General features: G+C 38.3%; 1 protein-coding gene across 3 annotated transcripts in view; it reads right to left on the bottom strand.

Moving 5' to 3' along the window:
• The window catches only part of sema4ab (sema domain, immunoglobulin domain (Ig), transmembrane domain (TM) and short cytoplasmic domain, (semaphorin) 4Ab), an 86,547-nt gene that overhangs the window by 43,945 nt on the left and 28,297 nt on the right, over nt 1–14,305 (bottom strand). For 2 of the 3 annotated variants that reach the window (XM_015339085.2, XM_015339084.2), the window contains exon 2: nt 4,194–4,546. In XM_015339085.2, coding sequence (XP_015194571.2) covers nt 4,194–4,377 — 184 coding nt within the window. In that variant the 5' untranslated portion in view covers nt 4,378–4,546. Of the gene's footprint in view, nt 1–4,193; nt 4,547–8,633; nt 8,653–14,305 lie in introns of those variants that run through there. The other variant, XM_015339086.2, reaches the window with a different exon arrangement.

The following is a 14,305-nucleotide window of genomic DNA, read 5'->3' as shown; positions in this document are numbered from 1 at the left end:
CACAGGAAAGCGTGATAGATAACAGAAAAATATTCAAGACCTGTTCTAGGTTAATTTGAGAAAAATACACTGAGCGTCTCTTGTGTTTCGCTCCCATGCGCATGAAATAAAAACTTTTTAACTTCTGAGAAACTGTAATTAGATGAGTCTGTAGTCGATTTGGCCAATTTGCTCATATACGATGTCCCATGAGGAGTTTCTGTTCTGTAAGCTGCTACCAACAGAAACTACAGGAGAGCACATATTTCAGTTTCTGAATGAATTTATCGAAGAGAATGGCATCGACTGGATTTAATGCTTCGGAGTTTGTAAAGACGGTGCTAGAGCGATGACAAGCCGACACAGCGGTGTAGTTGCACGAATTAGAGAGGTTGCTGCAGAAATGAATGGGCGCATTGCAACATCCACCGCGAGACCTTTGCCGTCAAGAAAATGCCTGACTATTTAAAATCTGTTCGAATCTGTTGTGAATTGTATCAAGGCTCAAAAAATGAATTCACATCTGCTTTGCTCGACTAAACAGGCTCACCCCTCTCACTGAAATGGTGCTTTTTTATTGTTTATTTTTAAAGGTAATGGGGGCTCCCCTTCACCACCCCCAAGTGCAGCTCCACCTGGATGATGCGATGACAGCCATAGTGTGCCAGAACACTCACCACACTACAGCTATCAGTGGGGAGGAGAACAGAGTGATGAAGCCAATTCATAGATGGAGATTACTAGGAGGCCATGACTGGTAAGGACCAATAGGAAATTTGGCCAGGATGCCAGGGAAACACCCCTACTCTTTTCGAGAAATGTCCTGGGAATTTCAGTGGCCACGGAGAGTCAGGACCTTGGTTTTATGTCTCATTCAAAGGACGGCACCTTTTTCACAGTCTAGTGTCCCCGTCACTATATGGGACATTAGGACCCACACAGACCACGGGGTGAGTACCCTCTACTCACCCCAGCAACACCAATTCCAGCAGCATCCTTAGCTTTCCCAGGAGCTACTGGCCAGGCTCATACCTGCTGAGCTTCAGGGGGTTGTCAGTTGTGAACTGCAGATGATATTGCTGCTAGCTATATCATAACTATACTGAAGATTTTGCAACCTAGTGTGACAGGCCATCATATAATAGAACTCTCCTGACCCAACCATGCATGGGAGCCGCTGTGTGCTGCAGTTTGGCCAGGCTTGAGAGAGACACAAGTGGCTACAGGTGTTATACATAGACTGGCAAGGAGAAACAGAAATGCGAGGGCAGCTACAGGGACACTGTGTGTGAGTGCGTGCTGTGTGACTGAGGTCACTAGAAAAGAGTATGTTTGTATGTGAGTGCAGGAGTGGTCATACTGGTGCTGATGAGTACTGTAGAGATTATTGAAATAATGCTGGAACAGAATCTATGCAGTTCATCAGAACTCTCGGAGAGAGTAAGCAGCAGTATGAAACTTTTAGATATCAGAGGCACCTGGCATGTATGTGTGCTGGAGACACCTGAAAGGTAGCATGGCCTGAATGGCTGAGGCTGTCGGTCACAGGCACTCAGGAGCTGTTTCCAGCATGTTTGTATGAGAGTGTGAATAGTGTGTGGGAAAGACAGTAAGTGGAAAAAAATGCAGTCTTCCCCAGAAGGGGAACAACACGTGAGATCCAGAAGCCCAGAGAGGTGACAGTCAGAATGTTTCTGAAGCATTCTGACACAAAAGTTTCTTCATACTACATCAGGTCTTTTTTACTGACTTTTCATGCCCAAATGACTAAAAGAATGCAAGCACGTTAAAGTCATTGTGTGAACAGTCTGTGGCCAAAAGGTAGTGACTGGTCTGGAGGGGCTGCCCACCAGTAAGGTGTGTAGCCTTGAGATCAGAGAGCAGAAGACTGATCTGTATTCCACAACTTTGATGGAAGCAGGGTGAAGGTCTGATACACTACAATATATGGCTACATTAAATACAGTCTATAAACACAGTGGTTCCCTTATGATTGTGATTATGTGTCTCTCTTTGTCAAGAGTTGACTCTTGGTCAATGCGTGTTTAAATAGTTGGGAAACTGGAGAGAAGGAGACATCCCTCATCCCTCAACACTACAGTTGAAAAGACTTCAATATAATATATGCTTTCATATCAGTGTTCTTGTCATCAAAGTATCTATAACCTGTTTCACCTGAAATCTGCAACAAGCTCACCAGACACGATCTGTGTATTCTGTGTAATGCACTCTACGCAGCTCTACCTCTAGCAATTTAACTGTTAGGGCATACTGTGGTTTTGATCATATTAAGTCCTTTTAAACTTGTATTAACTTCATTAACTAAACTTTAACTTGTAATAACTAAACTTGTATTTGCTTTCATATTTATTTCTAGCACATGCTGTCCTGCTTACTCCAGCTGCTGCTATGTGGAGGGAGCTAGCATTGGCTTGTCAGCAGACCTCGACTCCACCCACCTGTCACTCAGCTCTGGTTACCATGGCCACCAACTGACTGGAGACCCGGTTCACATGGAGGCAATCACCATCGCGCCTGTCAGGGTGATTTGCCGATATTAAAGGGCTGTACAGACTCTGCTCTGGGCTCTGTTATAGTGTTCCTACTGTAAGCCTCTCAAGTCTTACGTTCCTGTGTCTCCTGTCCTTTGCTTGTTTTGTTTTCCTGATCTTGCTTTGTTCTCTGATGTTTCTCTGATCTTTCCTGCACTTGTAATTGTCTACTATTTATCTCAGTTTGGACCCTGACTTGCTTGTCCTTGTTTCCCAAACATCTCTGCTACAGTGTCTACATTACAATCCTACCTAGTTTTCGATAATGACCATGGTGAGTGTTTGCCTGCACCACACTCCTCAGCCTGATCCCCAGCCTGCTACAGTGCCACACAACCAGTTTGCACATCTCAGTCGCTGCTTGTCAGAAAGCAGTCAACTCCTTGCTAGTATACATGCTCCCTGGTCAGCCTAGACCCTGTAACGTTCAGCACTGCCAAGGTGTTCTTGGTCAGCACACTGCTTGCAGTTCCTATGCGTCTCACTTGCCTTTTATCCAGCATGATCCCACAGCTTCGTGGAACTGTCAAAGAATCAGGAGTTGTAATTGAACCCACTTGCTAGATGAAAGCAGATGTACAAGACTACAAACACTAGAACAGAGCCCAGAGCAGAATTTAAGCAGCCTTAAATATTTTTGAATCACCCAAACAGGTAAGATGGCAATTGTCTCCAGGTGATTCAGGTCTCCTGTCAGCTGGTGGCCATGGAAACTGAGTGACAGGTGAGTGGAGCAAATGCTCCACCAATGCTAGCTCCTCCCACAGAGCAGCAACGGGTTAGAGTATGACACTGCAAGGTTAGCTGCTTTACTGTATATTACTAGACCTATTAATGGTTTCGCCATTATCATAATTAGAAAACTAGCAGAAAAGTTCAAGACAGAGTGCTGATTCACATACCTATATAACTCACTCAATATTTTCTGTGCTGCCTAAAAAAAATCAATATTTAATTGATTTGGTATTTTACTTGCTAGCTTGAAAAGAGGCAAATATCCATCCACTGTATAACAATCACACTGAGTTTATATTAATTACATGATGATAAATAGTACTTTCTTCATTAGGATGTAAACACCGATAATAAATACTGACTGTAATATTGATTAAAGGGAAGTCTTAATACCTAAATATTCTGATTTGTTAGATACAAATTTGATTTCTATTTACAAGAACCAGTTTAATGAAATGTGAACAATAGGATCTAAAGCTAATTAATGTAAGAACTGAACTATGAATATATATCATGACCACACTGTCTTGGTTTAAGACTTTTTTTTAATTTACACTAAAAAACATCATTTTCGAGGGCTAATGTAACTTGTTTTTGGTTCTTTTACAAAAATAAAACACAAAACCTTGATTGTACCCATCAGTTTTCTCTTCATCATTAGACATACAAAGGCATAGAAGAAAAGGAAATAGGAAAAATAAGGAAATATAAATGATAGAAAATACTTTAAGCACAAACAGAAAGAACTTCAAAGTATGAACAGAAAGTACTTAAACATCTGTTTACCCTTTGTATTTACTAAGAAGTTACTGTTTATGTATATTAAATCTATAAGAATCCTTAACGGTTGTTCAATGAAACAATGACAAGTCCTTCAAACAAGTTAAGTTTAAAAGCCAACAAAAAGAAACAAACAAGAGAGCTCACCGCTGGAGAAGGTGATCCGAGGGGTTAGGGATGTCTGGGCTAAGTGCAGAAGCACAAGGAGTAAAACTGTGCCCCACATGAGTTGAGGTACTGCCATGCTGTAAGGCGTGTGCTCCCACGAGGAGACAAGAGAAGATCTGTGGAGCTTCACGGCTGACTGAAAGAAGGCACTGTCGCAATTCATCAATGTGAAAGCTGGTGCTTTCCTGCGTTGGCTCAGTGACTTTGAGCAATACTTAATCTACACTGTCTGGAGCGGAGGTAGCGTCTCTGAAAAAAAGACTGGTTTCTATTCTGCCACTTCCTCTCCCTCCGATCAACTGCTGTCATCTTGAAGGGTACGAGAAGAGCATCTGGGGAGAGAATCACAACATTACAAAGTTAACACTGCATTTCCCAGTCTTGCAGGCAACTCCACACAAAATGAATCCCAGGGTATGTGCTCAGTAAAATAGGTTATGTTATCATGTAGTTCATCCTGTTGTGTACATTATTAGGAAATTAACGTATAAATAAGCACCTGCTCTATACCACCAAGCATAACAGTTGTCTACATTTCTCAACACACATTAAATGAACATCTATCTCAGGCCTGGCATAGCACATAAAACCAAGCAACAAGGCACTGATGTGTTGTCCGCTTTGCTTTGTGCATGGTTCAGTGCAAATGTCTGTATTTGTCAGCATACATAGTACACCTCTAAAAAGTATGCAAACATAAAACTCAGACTTTTCAAATTTAAGAAAAATATCAAACATTACTGTATTAATATAACAGGACCCCTACAGGGAGTCTCTAATAGAAAATCAAGGTTAAAGTGTAGTTGCTGGACCAGTAAGTGTTGCTGTTCCATACAGATTAGAACTTTCAAACCCATACAGTGGTTTATATAACCATAACAATGCAATGGGAGGTAACTGAATTAGTAAAAAATGAACTTCAGAAAATTGTTAAAATATAAAATTTGGAAGTACCCATTTGGAAGCAGCTATCACATAATTCCACTAATCAGATTATATGATATTTGTACTCTTTTCATTTGTGTAGGACATGTCATTAATGATCATATTCAAAATGAGATGTCCTGTTTGTTCATCAAATATCTGTTTCCTAGTTGCTGATGATCTGTTTAATAGTCTCACTTCAAAATATTTTGAGACACTTTGCTAGCCATTTTGCAGTGATTCTCACTTTGATCAGAGCAAAGTGTAAATTCAGCTGTTATAACACCTTCTAAAACCCTCATGAAGAGCACTCTCCCAGTACTGTTCTTTACACTTCTAGAAAATAAATAAAAATGGGGGTTTGAGAAAACTAAAGCCTAGCTTAAGTCATTTATGAAAATGATTTAGATCAAGAAACCTTTTAGACCTTTTCACATTTTTCTCAGCAACTCATGTCTTCTCGTTCTTTGACCTGTTGATTACATACTACACAAAGTAGGAACATCTCTTTTACAATAAAGCACAACATTTTTCTTGATTTATTAAAATAACTGCTGGGGCATGACTCTGCACCTTGGGAAGTACCAAGATGAATCTGTTACTGTACACCTGGGGGAGGAGCTGCTCACAGATCACCATTATCACAGGAGACTGGGACATTTGCACAAGCACTCACCCTCCAACTGGCCTTGTGTGAACAAGATCATGCCACTTACCTTCCAATCAAGCTCCTAATTAATCAGCCTATTTAAGAGTCCAGACCAGTGCTCCAACACTGAGTTGCTGAGAGTCAACAGGCTATCAGTTCTGTGTTTGCCTTGCTGTTCGCTTCAATATTAAAAACCTTTCAAAGCATCGATCCAGCTGAGATTTTCTTTGTCGATTTTTAAATCTTTAAAGATTTCCATTAAAGACAATTCAAGAGTCAGTAAAATGCGAGCCATCTTGTTCAACTAAATCTACATGAATTATTTAAAATTATTTAAAACAGTCCTTGAATGTAATCCTTGAATCAATTTTCTGCCAACGATCAAATGATCAAAGATATTGATTGAAAACTTTCTTTTATTATTACATTCTGAAACGTGTCTGCACACAAATATGTCAGAAAACCATATTATCTTCCCCTTTATACATTCTAAACAACATGAATACTATGAATGCTTATTCAAAGCATTCCTTGAGTCTGTCTCTGGATGATTCACAAAGCTTTTTAATCTGTAGTAATCTTTTCTCCCTTTTAATTCCAGAAAACTTGAAAACAGTTATTTAATTTATCCTTCCGTATGTGTGTATTGGAAGTTTTGAACTGTTAAGCATTTAAAACTAGCTTCAGAAAAGAGGAAGGAAATGAGCAAAACACTTAGGAAAGCTATGTTGACATTTTCACTAGTATTGCTCCTTCACAAATTTGGATTTGAGTCTTTCACATGGTGCTCACGTGAGGCTTTTGCTTGTTATCCTTTTTATATTTTCACATCACAATTTTTTGGCATTCTGTAGTACAATGGTATTTAAAACATTAAATCTTACTTTCTTTGTGACAATGCCATGTTTTGTAAAACAAAATTGACAATCCATCACTTTACGCCAAGTGTAAAGAAATGACCACAACATCCACCTTACATGTTTTTAAAAATAAAATATATAGACTCTTGATGTTAGTTAAATGGTTTTTACATTATATAGATTAACTGATCATTCATGACAACAATATACAGCACTTGAGTGGAAATACATCATCTCATTATTGAGAAAGTTGATTGACAGATGTGATTAAGTGATTTAACTTTTTGTAAATTAAATGTAGCAACAATCAAGAACAAAACACAAATTAACAAATTTATCCCACTTATCACAGTAATATTTTCATTCCAACAGTCTGTTTGAGAAGGGGTTAAGTCTAAAGTTGTTTGATTAAATGTCAGTCAACCTGCTCCAAAGAGTTATTGCTTGATAATAACTCTATGTATTTGTTGCAGTTATTAGTGATAAAAAACTTGATGATTTAGTGATAAAAATCTCAATATTTGATTAAGATACCTTGAAGTCTCCACAAATGGTGAATTTGTGAATAAAGGAACTTAATGCCTTATGGGAAAAATAGGGTATGGTTTGGCAGCTCGCAACACTGTACATTTCTGTAGCAATATTTGTATTATAACAGTTAACTATTTTAGAATTACTGTGAGTAATTATTCTGAGTATTTCTAAGGAAAATGAGTACTGGAAACATACAAAAACATTTACTTTCTTTAATTCAATATATTGCATATGCAAACAAATTAGATCACTGTTATATTATTACTTAGGCTGTATTAGAGCTACTTTTTTCATCCTATTATTCACTTTATTCTTTATTTTATTACAGCACAATAATAACAGACAAGACAATAAATTAAGTGAACCCTTCCTTAACCAAATGTCAGTCAACTCTCTCCAGGTCCTGCATTTTGTTTAATTCTCTTTCTCATTATTTCTTTTCTTATCCTTTTCTGCAAAACCAATGAGAACTGAAACTGCGATCATTCGGGGGCCGGAGAGTTTTTTTTCTTCATAATTTATTATATTTAATAGCAAAACACTGAGTCACATAATATATAAGTATTACTCTGATAAGTCGACACACAATACACATCCAATGCTTTCCTGACAGAAACTGAAAAACCAAAGCATAACTCATGATACACTGGCACATAAACATGGTAATGCTTCATTAACCAAGCTGTCTCTTTGCTACAGAGACCTACAGAGAAGTAGATGAAAAAACTGTGGAAGTGGAGCTGGCATTTACTCTCCTAGCCTGCGAATGGGCAAATATGAGCTGCAAATATGAAAAAAGGTGTCACGAGTGGTCATTTTTGCACGAATAGGCAAAATTGTGAATACTGAATAAGCAAAATATTGAGGTTTTACTGTTTATGACTCTCTCCCAAAAATAATGTAATAAAATGCATACAAGCCTTAGATCACAAACGTTCCACAAGCTGGTGAACATGCAGTTCGGTTCCCCACATAATACACTAACTACAAGGTTAGAATATTATTAATAGGTCTTGCTAGATTACGTGACTTGGGTGGCCAAAACTTATTTTTTCCATTGTTTGCATACTGGCCGCTGAACAACAAATTGTACTGAATTAAATTACGTGGGAAATCAGCCTACAATGGAGAACCAGGATTATAAGTCTGTAGAAAAAAAAGCTGTTTGAGTAGGTTACCAATAGAGTTCAGGTTTTGCTGTATAAAGAACACAGTGTCCTAAAATCACATGACACAGAAGTTACATGATACACCATTTAGTTATCTTAATGACTGTTTTATTAGATTAGGTAGGATTATGTTTTATTTATTAGGTAACTAACATACCAGTTATCAACAGTTAATGGTTCTAAAAAAAAGTCAACAATTCAAAACTATTCACATGACTCCGGTCTACAGCTGTTGTAATATTTTGACTACAGTTTTGTTTCCAGTAAGATTGTAACTCCTTACGTGGAGTCCATGTGCTGAATGAGTCTTGGTTTCCATCTGAATAACTCCACCTGTGCTTTGTTCTTTCTTGCTCAGGACATATTCTCGGCAGCCCTGCTATCATCCTTGTGCATTCATGTTATACTTACCTGTTTTTGCCAAAAACAAAAAAAAACCATGATACAGTTACTCTTCTTGTATACTTAGTTTTCTTAATGATCTGGAGATCTTTAGATGTTTTGCAAAAACAAGAAAACTTTGAAACTTCATCACTGGCTATAAGCAGAAAAGTTATTTCAACTTGAATACTGAATGGACTTTAATTTGACAAACTTTAGTCTTTTCAATTTACAGTATATTTTAAGTTGGCATTTGCCATAAAAACAATGTAAAACAGAACAATAATAAATTTAGAAGAACAAAAGACAGGATGTTGTATGGACGTTAACTGGCAATTATTCATGCACATATCCACACTGTCTGTATGTTTTGACTGAATGCTTTCAAGAGGAAGTCAATCTAAATTATGCAGTTTCCTGTTTAAGTGTGGTTTGTGACACCTTCTGTTTGCAGATCATGTCAACACTAAGCACATTCTTGTGAAAGTGATAAAATTATTTCCACTTCTAGTGGGGAAATAAATATAATCTGCGTACAAGTAACCTTCTCCATTTAACTGGTTTCTAACATCCATCCCATTACAGGGTCATTGGGGAGCCAGAGCCTATCCCAGCAGTCGACAGGCACAAGGCAAACAGGACGCCAGTCCATCGCAAGACCCACACAGACACAAACCCTGGAGCCAATTAACCTACCTGTATATCTTTGGACTGTGGGAGGAAACCAGAGAACCCAACAAAAACTCACACAAACACTGGGAGATCAGACAAACACCACACAGATAGCAGTCCAGGAATTCAGCTTAAGGCCTCACCATTGTGAGCAATCACTGATGCTAATCACTGCACCACCGCCACCCATTTCAAACGCAGTGTAATGAAATTTACACAACACGATTAATTACAATTACACTTCAATTTATTAATCCAACACTTCTATTATTAATCCGAGAGCTAAGCATAGTTACCAAGTTTCATTTTTCTAAACACTATTTGTATTGAATTTCCCGAATCCTGAGATACCTCAGATTTATAAAAAACAACAGGGGGCTTCCAGATGACTCCTCGAAAAGGCACAGGAATCAAACATTACTGAATTTAGACAGGACACTGCAGTTAACACCCTTGCTTTTGGGTGTAGTTTTTATCATTTTTTAATGTCCAAGAACTCGGGGCCTCGGTTTAATGTCTCAACTGAAGGACTGCACCTCCTACAGGACAGTGCAGGAGTGTGGCCATACTGCACCACTGGTTAAAAACATCCATCTCATAGTCTATCCAGACCTGTAAAGTTTACCATTTCAGTACTGACTATAGGTAGCCTTGTTTAGATTCTGAAATTAATTGCTTTATATTTCGTTTTCTACTAGTCCATTTCTGGTTCTGGGTCAAACCCCTGTCTGTGCATTAGCTACAAATACTTGGTTCATCCCTAAGTTTTACAGCTGCCTTAGACTAATTCACCAGCCATAATTATTCTTACTAGAATTGACTAGAATCGAGGAATACAGAAATTAAGAACATAAGAAGATTTGCACACAACAGGGTGCCATTCAGAAAATCTACCTTTTTTGCTATTGGTGGTTAATGGCTCTTTGTCTCAGTTTTACTTGGAGAGATTCTCTCTGTATGATATTCAATGAAAATGTATCCTCATTGAGAAATTTAATTTTTATTTATTAAATATCAATTTTAACTAGCATTTAATTCAGAACTTAAAAGAAAGTATGTTATTTAGAAATTGTGTAACTATAGCTAAAACATTTATAACTAGAACAGATTAACAACCAGCTGGAATATCTATCTAGGGATTCTATTAATTATTTTGGTTGCCTTTCGTAAAAACAAAAACATTGTGTTCTAAAATAAATTATTCTTACTGCTGCAAATCTAAACAGTCTATAGTAATCTATAGTAAGTTTACTATATGTCATTAATTTAAACCAAACATGACAGAATGTAGGGTAGAGTTATACAGGGAGTATAGTTCGGGCCGAGAGACTTGAGAAGCTTTTAACCCCCATGACCCTGTCTGTCTGAAAATGTGTAGTTCCCCTTGCAGGCAGAGTTGGAGCAATACATTTCCAGAGGAAAAGACGTAATTGGCAGCTTATTTCCCGTGTAATGAGCTACAAATATCAGCTGGCTCCTCTCTGATTTTTAAAGGGTGAGGCAGTGTGAAAGATCCCCATTAGATGATAGCATGGCAGGAGTGTAGCAGATTAAAAACCTAAACCAAAGCCTATCTCTACTTCTCTAGCAGTGGTAGGTCTCACCTTTTCGATCCCGTTTGGCCAGATACACTCATTAACTACTTTCATTTTTCCAGCATCCTGACAAGAAAAGCGACCAAGACTGGTACCAATGTTATCCAGTCATAACCAAGTGTATATTCTAATGCAGTACGCCATACTGTAAGTAATAAACTCCTCCCAAACATTAGAATCTCTCTCTATTTTAGTGCTCACTATTCCTTGTAACCATGTGGGTACTGCATTCAACCTCGGGCTGCTCAGAGGTTTTATAGGGATCTGGTGATTCCAGGTGCAACCAATTAATTGATTTCCTCATGAGAATGAGAGGAATGTACTTCTCTGAATGTGGCGACTACGTCCTCCGGCAACTCAACCCTGTCTTTAGCCAATAGTTACAGGCCAACACAATTTTCACAAGGAGATATGGAGGTGATATCGGAGGACCCAGGGAACAGAGACACACCCTATAAGAGGACAAATAGGGGTACCTATTTGTCGAGTATTTAAGATGGGATTTTGGCAACCTACAATGTTTCTGCTGTCAATAACTGGACTGGCAGAAAGTATGGACTGGAATTTGGGGAAGCGTGTGGAAAAGGAAGTAGTTAGCTGCTTTATGATATCAAAGTTCTCTGGGGAGAAGAGTGACTGCAGACATTTTTGTACAGTAAATTGTTAACCATCAAGTTAGTCCCTTGTTGGGCTCAGGCAGAATGGGCAGCAATGGATTTAGTGGGACCATTAGTTAAGTCCACAAGAAGGCATCAACACATTAAGCAACTGCCTTGCCTTACACTTGCTTTAAGCTTATTGCTAAAGAGTTCATGCTGATGTTCATTCAAGCAGTTTCCCCTAAAAAATACTTGCTGACCTTTTATGTCCAAACTAATGAAGGAACTTTGTAAATTCAATAAGACCCATCAGGACATCAGTGTATTATCCACAGATGGTTGTTCTTGATTCCCTTGTGGGATGCTAGTTTAATAGCATCCACCATCAACAGGGATATGATCAAACCACAACTAAGCAAACTAGATGCAATAAGTGTATCCAGTTTGTGTATCTAAGCAGGCAGCTTAATGCCTATGAAATAAAATATGCCACTTTAAAAAAACTGTGTTTAGTTATCAAGTGACCAGTGGACACCCTTGAATATTATTTGTTGAGCAGGAAATTTGTTCTGGGAGATGAGTCACTCCCCTCTGCAGTAGATGTAACATAATAAACAAAAGAACACTAGACCAAAACACTGGTTCCTCAGACTACAAGCATATAATTGTACAATGAAGCACAGAGATGTAAAGACAGCAATGCTGATGGCCAATACAGGGCACTTTGTTTTTGGCCACAGGTCACTCACCCCATTAGTTCTGAGCTAGGAGGAGGATGTATGGTGGAATGTTGGGAAGGGTTATACAGGGAGTATACTTTGGTCCTAGAGTTTTGTGAAGCCTTTACTCTATATAATCGTGTTTGAAAATTTGTAGTTCCATTTGTAGGCAGAGTAGAGGACTATATTTCCACTGAGGCAAAGAGAATCCAGTTTGTTCTTGGATAGATTTCGGTAGGACTATACTCTTGAACTTTATCTGACAATGAAGAAGTGGAGCCTGTACTGAGAACGTTTGTGAAGGCCTTAGGATTTTCACATATTTGAAAACAGATTTATTCTCAGACAACGCAACATTCAATAGAAATGTGTGACAAAGAATGTGAGTCTTTAGAAACTTCAGAAAGAGACACCTTTGAAAAACAATGACTGGAACTAGATATGTTGATCAATCTTTCACATTAGCATTGAGAAATTATGGCCCATTCATCCTTTCAGAGGAGGGCTCTCAGCTTTGTGACATTTCAGGGCAGACTTGCATGGACAGCTCACTTCATTTTCATTGGCCTTTAGATCCAGACTTTGACTAGGCCACTGTCAAACACAGAGTTTCTTCTGCTGCAGTCACTCTTTTGTAGATCTGCTGTGATGTTTAGGATCATTGTCTTGCTGCAGTTCCCACTTTCGGTTTAGCTTCAGATTCCAGACAGATGGCCAACAATCTCTAGAACCGTCTAGAAAAATTCTGATACAATACAGAATTCATGGTTGTGTCAAGGATGGCAAGCCATCCAGGTCCTGAGGCAGAAGAGTAGCACCAAACCACCACTCTCACCATGCTTGGAGGGTTGGATGAAGGTCTTCTATTCAAAGCACTGGCTGCTTTATACCAAATACAATGTTTCTTATCGAGGCCAAAGAGTTCCACATTGTTCGAGAAACTTTGTGGATCATCTATGTGCTAACTTGGTGAACTTCAGTGGGGAGCAATGTTTTTTTTTTAAAGTGTTTTTCCTTGCTTTCCTTCTATGAACACCATTCTTGTTCTGTTGTTTTCTGATTGTTGAGTAATGAACAGTCACATTAGCCAGTGCGAGAGTGGTCTGTTCTCTTCAATGTTACTCTGGGGTTCTTTATAACCTCCCTGATAAAGATCCAGTTTGTTCTTGGATAGATATTGGTATGACTATATTCATGAACTCTGTCTGACAGTGGACAAGTGGAGCCCATTATTCTTAGAAATAGTTTTGTAACCCTTCTGAGACTGATGAGAATTCTTAACTTTTCATAGTTCCTCTAAGATTTCCTTAGGTTGTCATATGACCTTTTTTCTACACACTTGTATAGCGAATTCACAAAACTCACCTCACAAAATGTCTCAAGTAGGTAGCTGTGTTAGCATGCGTAGACTGCAAAGGAACAAGTAAAGGTTTATTCCATGAGAGAAGATCACCTAAAGAAGGCTCCACAGACGAAACGTTGTTTCTCTTTTCTTCTCTTTTTAGCCTGGAATAAACCTTAACTTGTTCCTTCACAAAATGTCTGATGTTTACAAAAATATCCAAAACCTCAACCCCAAGATACAGTATATCTAATTATTTCAACACCTGATATTAATTATTCCCTTAACTGAGCTAAATAAACGTTTTATTTCACTTTTTCACATCATTGGTTCCTTATTTATTATTAATTCATGTAGAATTTTATTTTTAAAGACATGGAGTTGGTTACCATAAGCCCGTTAGAAATTTACATAAAGACTGCTTTTGATTCAGGAAAGCTATCGTAGTAAAACTATTAAATTTCCATATTTATCTTTGGGGTTCACAAACATTTTCTCGGCAAGAGACACACTATCACCCTCACCCTAACAGAATTACCATAATTGATGGGCAGTGCAAAACCTTGGCAGAAATGGGATTCTTGTTTTGAAGAACTGAAATTTGTGAATAATGTTTCTTCTTGCAAGCAAGCCTCAGAGTGGAAATG

The sequence above is a fragment of the Lepisosteus oculatus genome, chromosome 27 (genome assembly GCF_040954835.1).
Source record: "Lepisosteus oculatus isolate fLepOcu1 chromosome 27, fLepOcu1.hap2, whole genome shotgun sequence".
NCBI lineage: Eukaryota > Metazoa > Chordata > Actinopteri > Semionotiformes > Lepisosteidae > Lepisosteus > Lepisosteus oculatus.
Note: the sequence above shows the minus strand (reverse complement) of the source record. Positions and strands in the feature narration are given on the sequence as shown.